This window comes from Mesoplodon densirostris, chromosome 14, assembly GCF_025265405.1.
Source record: "Mesoplodon densirostris isolate mMesDen1 chromosome 14, mMesDen1 primary haplotype, whole genome shotgun sequence".
Classification (NCBI taxonomy): domain Eukaryota; kingdom Metazoa; phylum Chordata; class Mammalia; order Artiodactyla; family Ziphiidae; genus Mesoplodon; species Mesoplodon densirostris.
The window spans coordinates 58,446,767-58,470,847 of record NC_082674.1 but is presented as its reverse complement, the minus strand read 5'-3'; the positions used below and the strand labels follow the sequence as shown (position 1 = coordinate 58,470,847).

At 42.4% G+C, this 24,081-nt stretch overlaps 1 protein-coding gene across 1 annotated transcript; it reads right to left on the bottom strand.

The window, feature by feature from the left end:
- Positions 1-14,540: 14,540 nt before the first annotated feature.
- PROKR1 (prokineticin receptor 1) lies at positions 14,541-23,882 on the bottom strand. The gene is made up of 2 exons (XM_060117792.1): positions 23,398-23,882; positions 14,541-15,237 (listed from the first exon to the last, which is right to left on the bottom strand). Exons 1-2 carry the CDS (start codon positions 23,880-23,882, stop codon positions 14,541-14,543), a joined length of 1,182 nt encoding a protein of 393 aa, XP_059973775.1.
- Positions 23,883-24,081: the final 199 nt, after the last annotated feature.

Sequence of the window (24,081 nt, the reverse complement as noted above, 5' to 3'; positions counted from 1 at the left end):
AATAAAGTAAAAGTTTGTACAAAACAAAGGAAGTTGGTTTCATTTTTTTATGCCCACAAGCCCTGGAGGCGGTAGCTGCAGACATCATATTGGGGCTGAACAGTGTGCTCTGACATTTATGCTGTCAGCCCCAGAGGTACCTCCCTTCTGGCAGAGCCTCAGGCACAAAAGGGGAGCAACACAGCACTTCTGTTAGCTAAGTATGTAAACAAGCCAGCTGCTTCCTCTGCTTGTTATCTGCAAATAAATAAAATGCTTCCACTGGGACACAGAGAAGGAGAAGCATTCTCAGATCCAAATGAGCTAAATTCTCCAGAAAAGTGATTCTTCTTTTTTTAATTGAGGTATAGTTGATGTACAATATTATACAAGTTTCAAGAGTACAACAGTGATTCACAATTTTTAAAGTTATACTCTATTTATAGTTATTATAAAATATTGGCTATATTCCCCATGTTGTAGTATATGTCCTTGTAGCTTATTTATTTTATATACAGTAGTTTGTACCTCTTAATCCCCTACCCCTATCTTGCCCCTCCCCGTTCCCTCTCCCCACGGGTAACCATTAGTTTGTCCTCTATATCTGTGAGTCTGCTTCTTTTTTGTTGTATTCACTAGTTTGTTTTATTTTTTAGATTATACATATAAGTGATATCATACAGTATTTGTCTTTCTCTATCTGAATTATTTTACTTAAGCATAATACCTCCCAAGTCCATCCATGTTGTTGCAAATGGCAAAATTTCATTCTTTTTATGGCTGAGTAGTATTCCATATTATATATATACCGCATTTTCTTTATCCATTCTTCTGTTGATAGACACTTAAGTTGCTTCCATATCTTGGCTACTGTAAATAAGGCAACTGTGAACATTGGGATAGATGGATGTTTTCAAATTAGTGTTTTCATTTTTTTCAAACCCAGGAGTGGAATTGCTGGATCATATGGTAGCTCTATTTTTAGTTTTTTGAGAAACCTCCATACTGTTTTCCATAGTGGCTGTATCAATTTACATTCCCACTCACAGTGGACAAGAGTTCCCCTTTCCAGGTTCTTGACTGGCAGCTCAAGGAAAATTCTTTGGGGGAAGAAGAGACCAGTTGATCTGCCTATTCACAGCTGGGCAGGTTTCTCTCAGCTCCAAATCATAAGGAGGAGGACAGATTTTCTTTAAACCATGAAGGAGGCTTTTCTGAGAAGAGCATTTATTTAGACTGTCAACTCCTATGGAATATCTCCATTGTAATAAGGGGTAGAGAGAGGACAAGAAAGAAATGCAGTGGTAATCAGAATATCTCATTAACCACAATAATAATCTCACTCCCCAAAAATGTCCCCCAAGGAAGGTCTTGGCAACCATCTTCAGACTGACATGCAGGGTTGACAACTGGGGCCTACAATCCAGCAGCAAAGGGAATCCAGAGTTGAGGGCCTGACATTGAGGAAGCAGCCATACCTACACTGGAGTTCCCACAAGCTGATTCTAGAAGCAGATCTGTGGTTGTAGGCAGGGGGGAATGTGGGTAGAAAAGCGAAATCTCCAGGCAGCAATCTTAAGGAGAGTTTTGGTATCATCTAACAGTTCTGGAGGTCAGAAGTCCAAAAATCAGTTTCTCTGGGCTAAAGCCACGGTGTCGGCAGGGCTGACTCTAGAGGAGAATCTATTTCCTCGAATTTTTCAGCTTCTGGTGGCCTTGGCTTGTGACCCCAGCTCCAAAGCATGTGACTCCAATCTCAGCTTCCATGGTCACAGCACCACCTTTTCTCCCTCTGCTTCCTACTTATAAGGACACTTGTGGTTACATTAGGACCCACCTGAATAATCCAAGAGTACCGCCTTATCTCACAATCCTTGACTAAGTCACTTCTGCAAGGTCCCTTCTGCTATATAAAGTATTCACAGGCTCCAGATATTCAGACCTGGATATCTTTGGGGCCATTATTCAGACTATCACAATATATAAAGTAAATTATATATACTCATTAGAGGATGGAGGGAATGAAAAGTGTCCATCAAACTGAGAAGGCATATTGAGAGCAAAAAACGAGGAAGGCAGCTCCATATAATCAATGGATTCATTTCTTACAGAGTAACTTACTCATAGGGTGGGGTTGGGATCCAGCGGACAACAATCTGGAAGCATTTGCAGCTGCACTCCGCACCACTAAGGGGCCGTGGGTACAATATTATAGTTAACCCAGGAGATGGGGGTAGGTGCTTGGAAATAGGAAGTGTATTCCTAAATAAAAATGAGCGAATGGATAACTAATATCGTGGGTGCTGGGAATATGTCAGTGAAGGTTTTCGTCATTGTTTGGGCATGAACAGGGCAGAGAGGCCACCTGATCTAATGATTAAACAATATCATTTAACTACAAAGCCCTCGACCACAGAGAAGTGATTTACTGCACAGTACAGTCCTGAGTAAGGGCAGCAAAAGGACAGGAGAATCTGTAAGGGCCCAAGATGGTAACAGTTCTGCTAACAGCCATGCAGCACTATATATGCATAGTATATATAATACCCACTCCTTGTTCATTATTCATGGAGAAGACACCATTACCTGATCGTTGATGCTTCAGACTGAGATAAATTTGTTTTCATAATGTAATTCGATATATCATTGGTAAGACTGTGTCCTTACAACCAAAAGTGATCTTCTCGCCCAACAACAGACACACCCCAAGTGTGGATTGTGAACAATCCCTAAAAATAGGTGTTCATTTTTAGTAGAGGTGTGTGTATATTTTCCCCAAGGGTTTACTAACTGCAAGTCACATTTTCAAGACCACATATAAGGGCCAACTGCTCCTTACCTCCCTCTGGATGACAGGAATTAGGCTTCCTGGCACAAGTCACAAGGTGAACTACTGGTAACTCCCAAGCATTAAAGACTGAAAAACTCAGATTTTGAGAAATATTAATAAACTACTGGGTGAGAGATGAGGAAATTCTGCCAAAGGAAATGCATGTAGCCTTGCATGGAGGAAATGCATGGAGGACTGAGGACGTTCCTCTCTCTCTGATGTTGAAAGACTTTGGGAGAGGCAGACAAACCACTGCAACATACAGGCCATCTGGAACCCCCTTGTGCAGGGGCACAGCCTACAGACTTGAGCAACTGTTGATGCAGACTGTGGACATGAGATGCCTGGCTGAAGTGATGAGCAACAATGAAGAAGATATTTGTGAGACTTAGACCTTCCTTAGGGAGCCTCATTAATACTTAGAAAGAGGGTCACACATCAGGACTTCCCACTGTTATGGACAGGTGACAATGTAATGACAATTACATTAAGCAAATGTGATGTCACTGCACTCTAACATTTGGGGGAGGGGTGTACCTATTTGGTTTGGTGATAGGTTGCCATGGATATACTGACTGACTCTTGAGGACATTTTATCTGAAACCCTGACCTCCCCCTTGGGGTCCAAAAGTTCTTTTACACGTCTGGAGGTACACCTAGAACAAGGTATGGCTTGCTTTACAAACTGCCATTTTAAAAGTCTATAGACATTTTTTTCTTGGGGGAATCCAAAAATAATCGCACTAAAATTCAACTACCTATTCTAATTCAAGGATTCTATAAATTTCTGTGTATGTTCAGATGAAGATGACCTTATTTGTCCCATATTTTTTCAATGCTATTAAAAAACAAGATGTACTCATTAGGCTGTGTATTATTTATTGATGCTCAAACTGCTCTTCCTTGAAGTTCACAGAAGATTTTGACCGGCCCACTTCCTAAATAAAAAGGTCAGAGCTAGAGGCATACATTTTATTTTTTGTTTGTTTGTTTTTTAAATTTTATTTATTTATTTTTGGCTGCACTGGGTCTTCGTTGCTGCGTGTGGGCTTTCTCTAGTTATGGCGAGTGGAGCTACTTTTTGTTGTGGTGTGCAGGCTTCAGTAGTTGTGGCACACGGGCTCAGTAGTTGTGGCACATGGGCCTAGTTGCTCTGCAGCATGTGGGATCTTCCTGGACCAGGACTCGAGCCCGTGTCCCCTGCATTGGCAGGCAGATTCTTAACCATTGCGTCACCAGGGAAGTCCTAGAGACATACATTTTAATGCCTCATGCTGAGAACTGTTCTAAACCTGGGTTTCTTCAAGTTTAATTCCCAAGAAAAACAAATATCTCTTAATTTTAGCTTTCTAGTGTAAATAATTCAGAGAGCCCAAGTTTGAAACAGAATCATGGGTGCTCAATTCTATTCTATCCACAGCCTCAGAGATCCCATCTTGGTGGCCAGTTTGAGATCTTTTCTAATTAGCAGTGTGGAGAAGCTGACAGCTCCATTGGACATTGGATCCACCTGCCCTGTCTGTTGTCTTTTGGCTTTAGAGTCGAGGACAAAAACTCAAAAACTTTGTGCGTTTAGATAGAATCCTCATTACAATGCAGCTAAAAGGTGGAGTCCTTGTCCTCAGACACTCCTCCATACAAAGGTAGACATAGAGGGGAAAAAAGGGAAGACCAGATAGGGTAGTGTCATCTCAATATTATTCAGAGGTATCCCGTCCAATCCTTGGCCTTGTAGTTTTTAAATACAAAGGTGGAAGAGACCTTACAAGTTTACAAAATAATGCATCCTAGTTACTTCATATGCTGAAACCAAACCAGCTTGGTTTTGAACCATAGTCTGACCACAGGACAAATGACCCTCAGCAACAATATTACCACCCATCTCATTGGGGTATGTGGGTTAAATAAAATCATGCTTGTAAAGTGCTTAATAGAGTCACAGAGACATTGATTGACTAGAGCTAATAGTATAGTATATTATTACTACTACTACTACTATATTCCATATCATAGTAGCCAGAAGAACATTTAAGCAATTCTTATTCTTAAAAAGAAAAGCTTTCCTATAGCAAAGAGGATGCACCTTGAGGTCAGGTGAAAATTTTTCCTCATATGTGTGGTTCAGATTACATTAGAATTGTTCAGATTCTGTTTTTATTAAGGTACAAATACGCTGGAGAATGTTGAAATCCTGTTCATGTAGTTTGACAATGTAACCTCCATTGAGAAGACGGACATTGGAAGACAAAATGTAGTCAGAGCTAGCTGATACTGAGCCCGTCTGGAGGCAAAGTTAAGTAGGAACAGACCTCCTTACACAGTGACTTAAATCAGATGGCAGTTTACCTTTACCTCACTTAGGAGAAGTGTAGAGATAGTCCAGTGCTGGAATGGACACCACAGTGTTACTATGGGCCCATTACCTTTTCAGCTCTCTGGTCCACCATGCCTATAGTGCAAGCCTTATTTTCACTGTCCAAGATGGATGCTGGAGCCATCACATCTCATTCTAAACAACAGAATTTTGAAAGGGAAAGAGAAAGACATTTTCCCCCTTTGTAGGGAAATAAGTTCTATACTTTCATATCTTTCCTTCTAGGTTTTACTGGTCACACACTCATCCTTAACAGTGAGAGAGTCTGGGAAATATAGTCTTTACTCTGAAATAAAAATTTTGTTCCCTTACTAAGGAAAAAGAAGATATTGGTGAGTTGAAGGAAGCTAAAATTTCCAGTCACACTAAATTCATTCTTCTTCTCTGAATATTCTCTATCTCTCTCCCTTTTCATTCCTGGTTGTTTCCTTTTTTTTTATTTCTCAACATTCATTCTACTTTTCTCTCTATATTCTGTACTTTCAACGTCATCCATTTCAAAGACTTCAACTGCAAGTTTGTGTGAGGCTAGGAAGGTGTTAAGCTAGCTGGTCTGTGGTCCATTTCTCTCCCTATTATCAGAAGGATGCTCCCAAGGTGCAAAGGCAGGTGGCCCAGTCTAATCTCTTCATAAACCTGTTGATCACTGGATCTTCTGGAATCAATTAGTGATTTTATGTGAAAAGAGTCCTTATCAGTAAAATTCTCTTAGCAGGATATCACTGTTTCAGGATTACTTATGTTAAATAAAACTAGAGTCTGTGCATTTATGAGTCGTGACCTCTAAAAAAGTCAGAAAATCCCTGTGATGATCTGTGTTAAAAAAAAAAGAAGAGTTATTTCAGAATTTAAATATCCCCTACCCAGTGAGGTGACCCACAAATCTCATTTAGAGACCTCATGTTTTATTTGGGGGCAAAGACTAGGTCTGATATGGGAAGAAAGGACCTAGGTAGCCACCAGATTGTCCTAGAAAATCCCTCCTTTACCTAAGCCTCTGGATTTCTTGAGACTTGAGATTGTTAGTAAACCTTGATATTGAAAAAGAGCTCTAATTTGTGAGTCTAATTTGACAACCCGATCCTCTGTGATAGTGCAGTGTGAATGGTAGCCACATCTAACTTCCGATTATCTCCTAAATTCCTCCCCAATATTCCTAACAACTTGTTGGATATAGCTAAATATTTTATCAGTACCTCAAAATCAATATATCTAATTCTTGCTGGATATAGCTAAATATTTTATCAGTACCTCAAAATCAATATATCTAACTTCTTATCTTCCCCCTTAAATCAGTTCCTGCTCCTGAATTTCCAGTCACCCAACCTCAAAACATCAGTATCATCCCTTCCAGCTCCTCCTTCCTTGTCTCTAGTAACACTTTAAAACCTTCACTCCATCCCTCTCTTCTTTTGTATTTTTACTCCCTTCTAATGATCTATCTTATTCTAGTTCTTCTGAAAAAAATCCTTCCAACATACTAATCTTTCTATAGTAGTCTTTGACACATACAAAGGACTTTTAGGGAAACATGGTAAAGGAGACATAGGATCATAAACCTAATGATATATATCGCAACCTCATACATATATATGTATGTATATATATATATGTGTGTGTGTGTATATATATATACATATATATATATATATATATATAGTGTATCCTTTAAAAGTGGTACCATGAACAAGGTGAGTAGATGAAATTTTGAAGAATCATACAAATATGCCCCACTTTGAAGGAAGCACATACTGTGTGTGGGAGATAGACATCTTAGAGAAACAAACTAAAAATTCCTTTATGGGTTAAAAGTCTTTTCCCACTACTATGTATGATGACATACCAGAAATGAGGAAAACTGCCAGGATTCACCATTTTGTTTTTCACCAACTGGGAAGAAGTCAAGAGAGGTTTGAAGAATGACCACCCCAGGTTAATATATCCAAGAACAAAAAGTGACTTAGCAGAATGGAAAGAGAAAATTAAAAGTCAGACAAGAACTTGTTTTTGCCCCTTATGGGGTGGGTGATCCATAAGAGATATGCATGATCCCCTTCTTCTACTAGAATTCATAGTGCTGTGATTGATACTCTATCAGCTAGGGAATTATCAGGAAGAAGGGGGTTGGGGAGGGGGGGGTTGTCCTTAATAAAGCACAGGCTTGTAATGGTACAGACAGGGCTAAGAAGAACCAACCAGGTGTAGTGAGCTCCCTAAGGCCAGCAACAAAGGCAGCCAGGGTCTCCCCTAGGTCTAAAGGAAAAGGGAAGGAGCAGTACCCAAGGGGACCAACGGCTATAGAAGGTGGCCCCTGACATCTGGAAAGTTGAGAGTCAACTGAATAAATCCCCATCTTCACTCTGTTTTATCCTCTGACCTTCTGTTTGTGCCTGCCATTGACAATCCAACAAGAAGCTAGGGAAAATACAGTATATGGTTTATCAATGGTATAATCCAAAAATCAGTCTCTTGGGTTCTAGAACAGGCTAGAGAGAGGAGTCAGAGAAGCAAAGAAGAAATATCCTGCAAGAAAGCCTTCAAGTTCTCTTTATTTTCCCACCGAATGACTGGGAGAGGAGGAAGAGAAGTAGATGGGGAAAAAATCAGATGAAATTGGGAATAATTAATTTAGGGCAGATTATCATTGAAGAAAGTGAAGTTCAATAGCTCTCCCTGAGTAAATAAAATAATAGAGGACCTCTCTTGTGGCACAGTGGTTAAGAATCCACCTGCCAACGCAGGGGACATGGGTTCGATCTCTGGTCCAGGAAGATCCTACATGCCGCGGAGCAACTAAGCCCATGCACCACAACCACTGAGCCTGCACTCTAGAGCCCGCAAGCCACAACTACTGAGCCCAAGTGCCACAACTACTGAAGCCCATGTGCCTAGAGCCTGTGCTCCACAACAAGAGAAGCCACTGCAATGAAAAACCCATGCACTGCAACGAAGAGTAGCCCCCACTTGCCACAACTAGAGAAAGCCCGCGCACAGCAATGAAGACCCAACACAGCCAAAAATAAATAAATAAATTTATTTTTAAAATAAATAAATTAATAAAATAAAATAAAATAATAGAAAAAAGAACCAGCCCACCAATCATGGCTACAAATAGTCCTTACTTTCCATCCTCAGCAAAGCAGAACATGGAGCACAAATGATCTAGTTGAAGCTCAGATGGAAGAAACTAACAGAGAGGGCATAGAATCAAGGGAAATTCACCCATACGGTATTCGGGCAGTAGGGTTGGTTCTGCCCAAGGTGAGTAAAATGAAAAGAAAAAACAGGACAACAGTGCACATTTATGCAAAAAACAAAGGACAAAAGAAAGGAAGAAAGAGGAAAAGAGAAGGAAAAGGAAGAGATCCTGCAAAAGAGAGATGAATAGTCTACTCTGGAAGAAATAAATATCACAGTAAACAAAAGGAAATAAATATAACAAATGCTGGAAATCTTAAGTACATAAAGAGAATATGGAAACCCTGAACCAAGAAATACATTTGTCAAACATAATGAAATAAATAAAACAAAATATTTCAGAGCTAAAGATATTTTACACTTTCAACCAAGAGTAAAGCTCTACTCAGAGAAAAACTCACTCCCTTAATCACTTACAAGACACAAAAAAGAAAAAATAAAAGAAATGCATACTCAACTCAAGAAGATATGAAAGGGCCAACAATATTAAAATGAGGAAAGCAGCACCAAAATAATTAATATAAGAACAGAAAGTAACAAACAAGAAGAGAAGCAAAGCAGTTGACTTGATAAGTAAATTTGCCTTGTGATTTCCAGCAACCAAATGCCCAGTCTCCTTGAGACCAAGCATTAAGGGACAAGAGCTGGAATTGTGTCTTTTTTTTCTAATTTTTGACTGCATTGTGTGTTCTTTGCTGTGTGCGGGCTTTCTCTAGTTGTGGTGAGTGGGGGTTACTCTTCGTTGCGGTGTGCAGACTTTTCATTGCAGTGGCTCCTCCTGTTGCACAGCATGGGCTCCAGGTCCACAGGCTTCAGTAGTCGTGGTGCACGGGCTCAGTAGTTGTGGTGCATGGGCTTAGTTGCCACACGGCATGTGGGATCTTCCTGGACCAGGGCTCGAACCCGTGTCCCCGGCATTGGCAGGGGGATTCTTAACCACTGTGCCACCAGAGAAACCCTGGAATTGTGTCTTATTCATTTTGTAACATCACAGTCTAAGACAATATATGATTATTAAATAATTGTGTGAAAGAGTCCTGAGTGTCCAGGTTATAAGGAGAGAGACCATCTCTGGCTTCTTGGATGAATTTTTGTCACTTGGATGTGGGCTGGGGCCACTGAGAAGGCACAGGATAGAGAGTGGGTGAACCACAAGGCCTCCAGAGGTGTCTTTATAAGAAAAGTGCCCAACAAAGACCTGTCGGTTTAATTACATTCACATGTGTGCGACTCTTCCTTCCTGCCATCTCCATTTCTACCAGTGCCCACTCCAGGCTGTGCTTGCCTTGACCTCCCTCCAGGCAGGTGTTCTTAACCAGTTCAGGGGCCATAAACACGGATGGAAAAAAATACATTGTTATTCTCACTAACCTGTAACTAAACTTTAGCATTTCCTGCTGTTATGACCTAGGTGACAAACCAGTCTAGTATTAGCAGTCCCTGAAACTGTCCCCAGGAGAAATGACAGATATTTTATACTACATTGCAGTTTGGGAAGAGATCTCAAAATGTCATTCACATTCATTACTACTTCAAAATTATGGTAGTTATTAGCCTTAATCTTAATCTTATAATTTAAGGCCTTAAATAAAGGTTTTACATAAAGAAACTTAATATAAATAGTCATACAATCATACTATAAACTTTAAAAATATTTTGATAAGTGTGTGTCCATATAATTAATTTCTTTGGCATCCCTATGTATTTTATTTAATACATTTGAAAACATTGTTTTTCATGAACATGAATTTCACTAGATGCCAAAAGCACCCATGACACTCAAAGGTTAAGGACTCTGGGGCTTCCCTCGTGGCGCAGTGGTTGAGAGTCTGCCTGCCGATGCAGGGGACACAGGTTCGTGCCCCGGTCTGGGAAGATCCCACATGCCGCGGAGTGGCTGGGCCCGTGAGCCATGGCCACTGAGCCTGTGCATCCGGAGCCTGTGCTCCGCAACGGGAGAGACCACAACAGTGAGAGGCCCGCGCACAGCAAAAAAAAAAAAGAGAGAAGGTTAAGGGTCGACCCTGCATCAGGGTCGACTGCTGAGGGTGAATAAAACTTCTCAGAGAAGGAAAAATAAGTGGGACTTGTGCCATTCTCAGGTTTTGAGAAAAATCTAATTAACTCAAGAGACGATTTATCACTTAATGATTGGACTGAAGGAGGCAGGCATTTATTTGGTTTACTAGCAAGCACGTGGAAGACCTAGGAAAATCATTTAAAGGCTGCAGCACAGAATGATCACAAGCTTGAGTCCTAGAGTGGAACTTCTTCAGTTCAAATCTCAGCACACTGTTCGTTCCTTGCATGACTTTGAGTAGCACTCTGAGACTGGGTTTCCTCATCTGTAAAATGAGGTAAAACGAGCCCCCACCCCTCCCCCTGCCTTGGAGGGCTTTTGTAAGGACTGTGCAAGACAATCCCTGTAACCTGATCAGCTCAGCCCCCTACACATTGTGGAGGCCCCTCGCTGTTGGTATTAAAGTCAGCCAAATGTGTTCTCAACAACTTCCTCCTCCGCATCTTTTTTTAAATTTTTTCCCCTAATGATGAGATGCGTTCCTCACCCCATCATACAGACCAGCTTCCCAAGACTACTTTCTGTCTCTCCTTCTCTCCTCCCCCTCCTTCCATCAGAGCTCACTCTCAGATAAGGCTGCAATATTACTTCCATCTCTGAGTGTTACTCAGTGTTTGGTTACCTCTTCCAGGGATGACAATCCTATCATTGGGTGAGAAGCCTTTTCCCCCCGGCAAAAATCAATTTTGGTTTACCAAGCAGATAAAGGTAATATTTCGCTTCCCATGTGGAGTGCTTGCCCTCTGCTTCTCTAACCCCACTTGTCCTGTTCAAGTCTGACCTTGTTCACAAAGCTCCTCACCTCTCACCTTCACGTCTGATGCCACTGAACTCTGAACACATATGCCTGCCCGCCATCTGGACACCCAGCCTATTTTCTTTATCTCTCTCCTCTGCTTTTCTAGGGCAGGGCAGCTGTCCTCAGGGACAGGAGCCTGCTATCTTTTCTTTTATATTCCTAGGGACCCCCAACTAAGCATTTAAAGAAAGAGCAGCTGTAAACATTTTTTAGGAGTTCTTCCCTAAAACCTCCAGATCTCCATGTCTGTGCTACGAGTTCCCAGTGGTAGGATGAGTGAAACTTATCTTGCAAAGGAACCAGGAATGTCTCTGCTAAACTCTTTAAGGGTCTCCAGAGAAGGGCCAGACTGGAGATGAACAGTCATCTCAAGGATTCTTGGAAAGGATTCTTCTCTTTCCAAGATTAATGCTCCTACACCCATGTATGCTGTGGTAGAATAACTCTGGACTGAGCTTTGGGGTATAACCCTGGCTCTTACAGTGACCAGATATGTGACCTTGAACTTCTCTTCCCCTCTCTGGGCTTCAGTTTCATTACTTGTAATATGAATGATTGGAATTTGATATTCTCACACTCTAGGAAGGAGAGCTGGACTCATTCTTCCGTGGACACATTCCAACATTTATCATAGTTTTCAAGAAACAGGACGCGTGTTCATAATTTTCTCTCAGTCTCACAAATCCTTCAGCATTCTGTTCCACAATGAGCATGGAACTTGTTTCACACTTGAGGGCTTGCTGTGGTGATTGCCATTCCCATAATGTCTTTGATTCAAGAAATTATTTTTTAAATGTGTACTCACTCATTAGGCAAAACCTTCCAAAGCTTTGTTCAAAACCTGCCCTTCTCTTTTACTTTAGTTCAGGAGATGGTTTGATTTTATAAAATAATGTTTTTATTCTTCTGTATTGGACAATGTGCATATCGCTTTGCATGCATTACAGAACAGAAAAGAAATACATAAGCACAAGTGCCACCTTGTTGGGTTTTCCACCAGTTTTTGGGGAAGCCATTGGCTGGCCAGTCCACTGCTCAGTTCAATGAATCAGCCACTAATCTGAAAGAGGCATGGTACCCTGGGTTCATCTCCTTGCTCACTTTCCACATGCAGGCATTGAGCCTGCTCAAAGGTTTAGCTTTAGTTAATGTAACAGGCATAAAGTGGTCCTCAGTTTTCCAGTCTTGGCACTCAAATGCTATGGTTTTACCAAAGCAGACTTATAGGAAGAAAATATAAGTCACTTAAATCTCTTTAGGATGGAGAGAAGTTTGTAGGCAAGAAGAACATGAAATAGTATTATTCTCAGAATTTGTATGATCATGAATTCGTATGATCATCTATTCAGTGCTCACTCAGAAAACCATCACACTGTAACTTGGAAAAGAATGGGGGAGAGCAGATATTACAGGAACACTATGGTCAATGATTATATATAGAGATTTTTTTATTTCACTTGATAACAACACTTTCATTCACTGTACAATCACGAACAGACACAATATCTAGAAATATTATAGACAGGCAAACAAGTGAAAATTTGATATTTTAGGCTGAAAATCAGAAAGAGGTTTGGTTGTCACATGTAAAAAGCTCCTATTTAATACAGTCAACTCATGTTTAGCATTCCTAATGGAAAAGATGAACATGACCACAAATTATACCATTTTATTATTGTTCAGTCCAAAAACTAACTTTCCTAATTTTAGAATGCAATCTGTGATTTTATTAAAAAAATAAGAAGAATTACGTTCCAAAGCATGTTGGCTTTAGGCTAATATTTTAATTAGTTTTTATCCTCTGAGAGTATTCCAGTTAAACCATAGGGTAAGTCAGCTGGATGATGACTAAGAAGAAATAAATAGGCTTTTGCAATGTGTCTTCCAGGGAAATACAGTAACTATTAGAAAAATAAACTTTGCTGTCAATAAAGAGTTGACTATCTTTGGAGGGGGAAACACCATACACATGTCACTTAAATAGCATTATAGATGTACTGCTCTAGAATTATTTAAGAAGTAAAGGACGAATCTGCTCTATAGCTATACACACTCATGAAAATAAAACCAGACTATGAAACAAGTATCACATAGCCCAGATTCAGACTGGTTAGGAACAGGCATGGTTGACACTTCCATGATCACAAAGATGTTCTGATTCTGAAGTTTCTAAAACCCTGAGCTCATCTTCTGCCTGGAGACCAAGCTACCATCTCCTTTTATAATTCTGCCACCAAATTTCACTACCTTGTTGTACCATCATGTTATTAGGTACGTAATGCATACATGGCACTGCTGAGAGGAGCAAGGGAATATTCACACAAAGAATAATGAAAGGGGGAGATGGTGAGGTTTCTAGACACATAAGCTAAGGTGACAAGTCTTTTCTTCTCCAGGGCACTACACACAGCTGTTAGTCCATTCTTTTGAGTACTTGCATGGTTGAAAGAGTTTTCCCATATATTATCTCATTGGCTCTTCATAACCACCCCATTGGTAGCTATCACAGGTATCATCTTTGTCCCCACCAAGAGGCTTTACCCAGGCCCACACAGGTGATGGAGCCAAGGTTGGATCAGATCTTCTGATCCCAAATTTCCAAATTTAAAATTCAAAACACCAAACAAAGGAGGTGGATTAGAAAGAGGGACGAGGCCTCAGTAAGCCTGTAGAGTCACTGAATCTCATTGTTGGGTACCCCCACCAACCATTTGTATGTTCCTTTCTTTCCTGGTTACCCAGGGTGAGAATCAGGACCAAGGAAGAGAAGAGAAAGTTGCAGAAAGAGCCAGAAGCCTGCTTTGTATTCTTGCCCCAGCCCTGCAAATGTTAGGAGTGAACTCAAGCCTAAGAACAATCCCAGAGATGGGCTACATCAGTGTCTGATGAGTAACTTAGATGGTCCAGAGAGACCCTCACCCTACAGACACATGTACCACAGTCTTAGATGCCTACTCAGGCTCCCTTCTGGAAACCCCATTATTCCAGGCTATCTCCCAACATTTTTCTTGGTTTAATCATTACTTCTTTTTGCCTATTAAATATCATCAACATATATAGGTTTCACCAGTGCCTACTCTTTGCACAAATTAGATGTTCAATGAATGTCGGCCACTGGTGATGGTGTCTAATCACACCAGTTTTAGAGATTCTGAGCTCCCTGAACACAGTGTTGACATATTTGTCCATTTTCTTTGCCCTATGCAGCAAACCAAGTGTTCTTGGTTGATAGCATGTACCTAAGCACACTGCTCAGGGTCCCAAAGTTCCTGTTCTCGGGTTATTTCAGTATGATGCAGTCCACCTCTTCAGTGGCAGGCACCCCCGTGGTTTTGAGGTCAAGGTCCCCACTGGACTTACTCCCACTGTAAGAAGCCTTCCAGTGGAGCAGCATGATCTTCTTGAAGTACTTGATGGTGTTGTTCTTGACGGTCACGAAGCACACAGTGTTGACCATGCTGTTGCTCATGGCGATGCACTCAACCACATAGAAGGCCGTGAGGTAGTGCTTCTCCTTCACAAACACGGTGGGGAAGAAGTCACGCACGATGGTAAAGCCATAGAAGGGCGCCCAGCACAGCACGTAGGCGGTGAGGATGCACATGAGCACCAGGACCGTCTTCCGGCGGCAGCGCAGCCGCTTCCGGATCTGCTCAGTCTGGAAACCAGGGACAGCCTTGAACCAGAGTTCCCGGGAGATCCTGGCATAGCACAGGGTCATGGTGACCACCGGGCCCAAGAACTCAATGCTGAAGATGAAGAGGAAGTATGACTTGTAGTAGATCTGCTGGTCCACTGGCCAGATCTGGCCACAGAAGATCTTCTCCTGGCTCTTGACAATGAGGAGGACCGTTTCAGTGGTGAAGTAGGCTGACGGTATGGCAATGAGGATGGACACCATCCACACTAAGGCAATCAAGCCAGTGGCCGTTTGATACTTCATGCGGGGTCTCAGCGGGTGGACAATGGCCAGATATCTAGGACAAGGACACAAATGGGATCAACCACTGTGGTAAGGAAGTGCTGGAGGATGATGTTATTTTTGCAACACTGAGGCACAATCAAATGGTAGGTGTGGAGGGAAAGAGCAGTGTTATGTGGGCTTCCAGGAAAGGCAGACTTGAATGCCAGCTCCAGCTACACCTCTTACTAGCTGTGCAACCTCAGGCAAGTTTTTATTTTTTTTTAATTGAAGTATAGTTGATTTACAATGTTGTGTTAATTTCTGCTGTACAGCAAAGTGATTCAGTTTTATATATATATATATATATATATATATATATATATATATATATATATATATATATATATATATATACACATATATATTCTTTTTCATATTCTTTATGTTACGGTTTATTCCAGGATATTGAATATAGTTCCCTATGCTATACAGTAGGACCTTGTTGTTTATCCATTCTATATGTAAAAGCTTACATCTGCTAGCCCCAAACTCCCAATCCATCCTTCCCACACCCCACCACCCACCCCTTGGCAAACACAAGTCTATTGTCTATATCTGTGAGTCTCTTCTGTTTCTGTTTCATAGATAAGCTCATTTGTGTCATATTTTAGATTCTACATATAAGTGATATCATATGGTATTTGTCTTTCTCTTACATAGTCACTTACTATGATAATCTCTAGGTCCATCCATGTTGCTGCAAATGGCATTATTTCATTTTTTTATGGCTGAGTAATATTCCATTGTATATATATACCACATCTACTTTATCCATTCATCTGTCAATGGACGTTTAGGTTGTTTCCATGTCTTGGCTATTGTGAATAGTGCTGCTGTGAACATAGGGGTGCATGTATCTTTTCGAATTAGAGTTTTGTCTGGATATATGCCCAGGACAGGCAAGTTATGTTTAATCTCTCTGAATCTCAATTTCCTTATCTGGAAAAGTATTTTTGTTTGTTTGTTTTTAAAGGTTAAATGTGCCAATATAGACACAATTTCTGGCACAGTTTAAAACATGGTATATACTCAATAAATAGTAACTATTATTATTAAATGTAGTAATAACATCTCCTATCGGTTTCTAGCCTGGCACTGTTCCCAGGTCCTTCCTGTTTTCAGGGCCATTCATCCTAATTACCCCACAGCTTAGAGCTAAAAGGACCTGATAATTCCAAAGAGTTGTTAGGAGGATTTGCCCTTTCTGATAGAAACAGTGGGCAAAGTTTTGCCTTCATTCCACATTTTTAAAAACATTGCTCTGCATGCAAAGGTGGAGGAAAAGCATGTGACCATTTATCTTATTTTTCAGGTTGAAAAACGGAGCTTAGTGAGAGATGAGTGACTTTCTCAAGGTCAAATACCACAGGACTCTCGATAGAAAACATTTAACCCTATCTCACATGGTTGATGTGAAAATCAATTGAGAATATATGCGAACATGTTTTTTGAACCACAAAGCAACAGACTGTAAAAGATATTGTTTTTGTTCTTTCCCTTAAAACCACACTGCTGTTACCACAGTTGTCCAGAAAAGAAGAGAGAGCATTTTCCGGGGGATGTGAGTCATTCGTGCAGTATGAAAGCCTCCTTCCCAGAGAGAGTGCACATACTTAGACAGAGAGCTCTGGTTTCCTGGAAGATGTTCTGTGTGTGGCAGGGGGTGGAAGCAGGAGAAGGCGAAAGATGGCAAGTGAAGTGGGAGGGAATGACTAATCAACGCTGGAAATAAACACATCCTCACGTGTCCACAGCTTATCCCTGGGAAAGCCAAGGGCAACCGTGACAGGGGCCTGAAGGAAAGCCAAACAATTCTGTTCCCTTCGCAGCTGATCCCTTTGAGGTCATTTTACTTGGGATTTTGACTGGAAGAGGAGGGTCATTCTTTTTTTTTTTTTTTTTGTCATATTCCTGCTGTTTCTGTCCTTCCCACAACACAGATAGCCAACCCCATTGAGTGTCATATGGAGAGTTCAGTGGCACCAGACTTCTGCTCTCTTGTAGCTACCAGCTGTTAGATGAAGTTGGATGGGTTGGGTCCACCCTCTGGTCGCCCATCTGGCTGCTTTTCACGCTCCACCAGCAGCAACAATCCCTGGCACTCGCCAGTCTCCCAGGGTGGATGCTGAGGGTGAAATGGGAATGTCTGCAGGGTGTTGGCAATGCTTTTGTCAATGCACATGAAGACCACGCCACTCTTGCTGTATGGAGGGCACCAAACCTGCTCTGAACCATAACGAAAACTAAGAGTTTAGAGCTTTTGCTCTCACCAGCTCTCTCCCTCTCTATCTACCCCACCGTGTTCTGTTGATTACTCTCCCAAAGAATATTTCTGTATTCATAATTGCTTGCTATATGAACGTTCACTATATGATTCTATTCCTTCTTTTCCCACTAGTAATTTCCCAAGTCTTTATGATATTTTCAAACTCGGAGTGTTTTTTCAATGAACATGTAGGGGAGAATGTTGATCTAGGAGACCAAGAATCTACTCCCAGCTTTGCCACCAACTTGCTATGCAAATTTTTCATTTTCTTAGCCCTGAGGACTCAATTTCCTCATCTGTGACATGGGAATATCAAGTGCCTTACCAAGCTCACAGAGATACTGTGAAGCTCCAATGAGACACTGCACATAAACAATAGGCTATTAATATACAAGAAAAAAACTCTTAGTATCCTAAAATGTATTTTTAGAGCTATTCTGTATAGCAAGCAATTTTCTTTCACCGGTTACTGGCAAATCGTGCACTTGCAAGTTCTATGCTACTTTCTATTTTATTGGACCTATTTTATTGCATTTACTAATCTTCACATCAAAATTAATCTGTGATTGCCCATCAGATAGTTCATCCTGACATCACCCCACCTCCATCCCCAAAGTTAGCACCAGGAGCTGTGCAAGAGGTCTTCCAAATACATTAACCAATAGGCAAATTGCAGAAAACTGTTTCAAGGATTGCCACCAGCCTTGGGTATGCTAGGCTCAGAACTCCATTATTAGTAATAGTTGCTTGACTTTGTAAAGCAACTTCCAATTTACAGAGTGTTTTCAAATCCACATTCTCATCAGATAACCCCAACTCATTTGAATAGGTAAGGGAGCAAAGATGCCCACCTTACAGAAGAGCAAACTGAGGTCTGAAGAAGTTAAATAACCTGTCAAAAGCCACGCAGCTGGTAATCGACAGAACCATGATGCAGACCCATCCGTATCTTGCTCCAAATCCAGTGGGCTCACCAATACGCCAATTGTTCCTTCCTTTTCAAACCAGACCAGGCAATAGCCCTTCCTCCTGTCCTTCTGGCATCCTGGCGCCCCTCTGCTCTTTTCATCATAGTCAGTTTCGACCTATTGATGTTCCAAAAAGGAGTCAGGCAATTGGCAGCTACTTTCCTTAGGAGTATGCGCTTGGCATTGTGGCACGTCTACCACTACAGTGGTTCAGGTCCAGATCCACTTAGAGTCAGCATTTCCCAGAGAACAAAGAATGGAGGCTGCTGGACAAAGAAATGTCCAGCCACTAACTGTGTGATGTCAGCGGGCTGGGTGATTAAGCAAAGAGCATTTGAGCTCCCTCTCTGCCCCAGGACTCAGCCCCAGCTCTAATCACGGAAGTGGCGGTCACAGTAGCTACTAGGTGGCTCATGGGATGGGTAGCAAATGTACAACCTGCTTTTTGGGCCAACCAGCCCCAACCAATAAGCTCACCAGGAAGCATCTGGGCTTCCTAAGGCTGAGTGCTGTTCCTCATGCCTTCGCTGCCTCATCCAGACAGTATAAGAGAGCTGCCAACAGGCAGGCAGACTGGCCAGCTTCCCCTGGATTCCACATAAAAAAAAAGGAGGGACCCCAGTGTCCCATGTGCCTGAGATCCAAAAGATATACCCCGAGGACACTGCAGGTGTCTCCACATCAAAGAAGAAACCCAGACCTGGGGGGACAGAGTCCTCTGAGGATCTTTTGCAGTTCCCTGCTACCCTCAGGTCTGACTCCCTGTGCCTAGATTGTGTGATCTTCTAGAACAGGACCCTATTCTTTCTGATCTCTATTCTTTTACATTCCTTGCCCTGTCCCCCTTCCCCGCCCCCGCTCCCGGGACCTCACTCTCACCTCTCGGCTTTTGCAAACACAGTTCTACCTAACCTCTTGGAAATCCTTTTTTCTCCTTGCTGATCGTCATTTGTTGAAAGCCAGTAAAAAGTCTGTCTCCTGCATGAAGCCTCCTCTGATTATTCTGTTATGCCACAATCTCCCCCTTCTCTAAATTTCATTTCAAACTGACCCTTTACTTACCCCCTGACCTTCCTGTGTTAGTTCTCACGCCTCCCCCGCACTCTGGATGGTAAGCTTCCCAAGAGCAGGAATCATGCCTTACTTCTTTTATAACCTTTTGCTGTCTGTGAATTCTGGGCACCTAGGATCTTAGTAAAACTTCACCTTCAGCAAGTACCTAGCACTGGATGAACAGAAATGTAATAAGTCATGGTGACAGTTCTCAAAAAGATTGCAACCTTTTTTTGGAAAACAGGACATCAATGTGTTTACCCAGCATGAGACTGGCAGGCAGTCTGGAACTCGATAATAAGATGGTGGAAAAACAGATGAAGATTCCAGCCATATTTTGTATACAGTGGCATTGTTAGAGGTCTTTTGAGCAAGAGAGGGAAGGGTGTATGAGGCAGAAGATTAATTTAGCTGCAGTCTTGCTTTCTTTCCCTGGGCCATGGGACACTTCTCGCTATTCCTAGAAACTTCAGGTTTGCTCCCGTCTCGAAGCCTTCGCACTTAGAATTCTCTTTGTCTGGAATGCTCTTTCCCAGTCTTTACAAGACCAGTTTTTTTCCCCCATCATTCAGAGGTCTGTTCAAATATCTTCTCAGAGACACTTTTCCTGATTCCCACCTAGAGCGTCTCCCACCCTTGGTCGCTCTCAGTGTTTGCTTGTGTGTTTGTTTGTTTGTTTGTTTTATTGAAGAATAGTTAATTTACAATGCTGTGTTAGTTTCAGGTGTACAGCAAAGTGATTCCGTTATACATATATGTATTTGTTTTTCGGATTCTTTTCCATTATAGGTTATGTTTATTTGTTTTTGCTCAGAGTATTTCTCATGCTCTGAAATTACCTTCCTTGTTGCTTGCCTGACTGTTCTCTCTCCATCAAGCTCCATCAGCACATGGAGCTTTTTTGCTTATTCACCATTGTATCACCAGTGCTTGAAATAGTATTTGTAACTTTGTAGTTGCTCTATAAAAATGCATTGTGTGTTGGGGCTTCCCTGGTGGCGCAGTGGTTGAGAGTCTGCCTGCCAATGCAGGGGACACGGGTTCGTGCCCCTGTCCGGGAAGTTCCCACGTGCCGCAGAGCGGTTGGGCCCGTGAGCCATGGCCACTGAGCCTGCGCGTCCGGAGCCTGTGCTCCGCAACGGGAGAGGCCACAACAGTGAGAGGCCCGCGTACCGCAAAAAAAAAAAAAAAAAAAAAAAAAAAAATGCATTGTGTGAATGAATGAATGCTTAGGATGGATTGTAAGGGAGTAGGGTTGGCAGAGGGGCAGAGCTGAGAGACACTGGCCACAGGAAAACCAAGAGGAGACTATGATAATTCAGCCCTGGGTGAGCAGGGGGGAGGTTGGGCCGGGGGTGGGAGGGGATTGTCAGGGCCTGGGAATTAAGTGAATGCTGGAGAAAGGGAGAGAGCAGCCAGGACAAAGGGGACTTTTGAGCTTAGATTCCTGGGAGAACCATGGAACCAATAGTAGAAACAGAGAACGGGTGGGAGATAAATAGTTCTGTTCTACATCTTGAGAGCTGTGCTTATTAGAAACTTTGTATCATTATTTCTTTAATCACATCACAAAAACAATCACTATCCTGAAAGCAAAGAGGTTAGCCAATCGGAAATAGTCATTAATCTGGTTTTGTTTTTGTTGTTTCTTTAAGGGTTAATTTACAAAGCATAACATCCGCTGTTTATTAAGTGCTTACTCTGTTTTAAGCATTGTTCTAAACAATTCCATGTATTATTTCATTTCATCCTCAAAGTAACCTAATACATTAGGTTTTCTAATTATTCCCATTTTATACATGAGAAAATTGAGGCAGAGAAGGGTCAACTAACACACACAAGGCCCTGCAGCTAATAAGTGGTGCAGTAGGAGTTTAAACCCAGGCAGACTAATTGCTCACACTATTCCTACAGAAATTTCATTAAACAAAAATAAAGATATTTTTATAACTGTGGCCATATTTGTTATATCAAGACAAAAATTAGTTGCCTAAAACTAACAAAGTCAAACCCAGTGTCTGGGTTCAAGTTTCCAATCACAACCCCACTCTAAACAATAGCCGATGCAAAGCATGTTCCCGATTAACATACCCACCGTAAGAGAAATGCCTGCAATATCTCAGACAAGCTGAGTTTCATATGAAAGGTGAATATGAGTTTGAAAGAGTTCAGTAGATGGAGGTGGATTGATTGACATAGATATTACCTCTTACATATCCAGAATAGCCCAATGCCCTGATTTTGTCCTGGCTTCCATTCCCCTTGAAGCCATTTCTTCCTGCAGTGTTACCCCTTTCTACGAGTAGCCCCCTCCATGGTAAAATGGGTCTCACCCAGGGAGCAGGGGCCCACCCCGCAGCAGGCACCTACCTACCCCCCTTTCAGTGGCTGAGAGCACCTTCTGTGAAAAACTGTCTTGCCAGAGTGAAACTTCAGGATATAACCCCATATGTTTTGTCCTGTTCATGTGCTAAGAGGGATGGTGGCAGCTTCCACTTTCAGAAAAGTTCAGAGACAAGGTCCCTGGAGATCTTCCTCGACAGCTGTGAAGGGAACTTGAGGGGCAGATACTCTGCTTGACTGTCCCCCTCCTGTTCCTTCTACAGATTCACCCAGGGTCCATTCCTGGGTAGACAGAACACCATGGGGGCTTCATGACTCATGTGGAAGAGCTTGGCCAAGCCTTGCGCAGGGATGACACCTCTGGACACCTTCTATGGGTGACAGACCGAGGGCCCTTTAATGTGCTAATTCCAATATCCTCCTAGGTTTTAAGGCCAGGCTCCTTTTCAACCCTCTGCCCTTGGGAGTGGTCTATGTCTAGGTATTCTACCCCTGGTCATCCCACTGATGGCTTCAGAAATCAGGCTCTATTTGCTGTGTTCCTCCCCGGAACACTGTCCTGGGGTGTCCTGATTGGGGGGGAGGGAGCTGAACGCCACCAGAGCCCTGAGGCCATGGGACACTGAGATCATCTGTGCTTCAGGCTCTCTGCGTTAAGAGAGAGAGATGGGCTGTGCAGATCCAAGTACACAGAGGCCCGATTAGACCCTCAGGGTAACTGTCTCTGGACTGCACGAAGGTGTTTTGTAACAAGAGTCCAACTTTGGGCACAGAAGCCTACAAAATTGTTCCAAGGGAACAAAGACTACTCTGGCCCATTAACACAGGAGATTATACTAAATGAAAAGCCTAAAGATAACATAGGAAAGATTTGCATAGGCTGCTCTTACTGATTTTATTTACCATCACCAGAAACAGCTCTTCTGTACTGTTGTACACTAATGTATGAAAAGCAGCCAACTGATTACTGCAACAACCAAAAAAGAGTAAGTAAGCATAGGTCTCTTTTTTGTTTTGTTTTGTTTTGTTTTGTTTGTTTTTTAGAACAAATCCCTCAATGTTATTTAAAATCAACCGGTGTTAACATTGTTAATCAACTATACCCAATATAAAATAAAATTTTTAAAAATCATCATAACAATAAAAAAAACCAACTGGTGTTTGTAGGGGCATCACGTTTCAGTAGAGGATGTCTTGATGAGATAGAAACCTCCCTCAAGATTTCCAAGTTGACTCAAGAGGTAACTGCCTGAAACTTAAACTTGTCCCTCCACACCTCCTGGGAGCTGCCTACCTCTAGACCTCGGACAGATACAACATCTAGGGGCATGTCCATAACAGAGGGATCAAAAGTCTTCCTGCTGCCCAACTGTAGGGGGCTCCACTACCTCCTGCCTGCTTACCGCTGGAAAACTAGAACTCTTTTCACTGTTCAATAAATGGGCCACCTTTGGGCCCCCATGCATCCACAGCTCTGGGGAATACAGATACCTCTCATCAATCACAACTGCCCCTTCTTTCATTGTCCCCACCCCTCACTCACCTGTCGATGGCGATGGCCAGCAGGGCGTTGGTGGAGACGTAGAGAGAGACAGTGCGCAGGTAGTTGACAGAGGCGCACAGCACGTGGCCGTGCTCCCAGGAGAGCTGGCGTACCACGTAGTAGTCCATCTCAAAGGGGCAGCAGACGACGGCCACCAAGAAATCAGAGATGGCCAGGTTGGCGATGAGCAGATTGGTGAGGTTGCGCAGCTTCTTGTAGCGGGCCAGGGCGGCGATGAAGATGAAGTTGCCAATACCACAGACCAGCATGATGCCCACCAGTGCCATGCCAATGACAATTTTGGCAGCAAAGAAGGTCCGGGAATTGGTCACATCCTCATCTTCGTCCAAGGGCATATCATAGTCGCCATAGCTGAAGTTGAACGGGAAGAAAGCAGCTTGGGTTCCGTGGGGGTCAAGCAGAGAAAAATAGTTGGTTGAGGTGTTTGTGGCATTCTCATCCATGACCCCCATGTTGACCTCCATCTGGCCAGGTGAAGCCTTGAGCAACACTCCTGGGGATTCCTCTGGGGAGATGTCGTTAGGCTGAGGTCTCCCCTTTCTGCGGATACTCAGCTTTCCCTTAATCAGTCAGATTGTCCCTGCAAGCGTCCTTGGGGTCCAGTATCCAAGCTCCATCCTAAGCCTTTGAAAGACATACAAACAATTGGCTACATATGTAAGT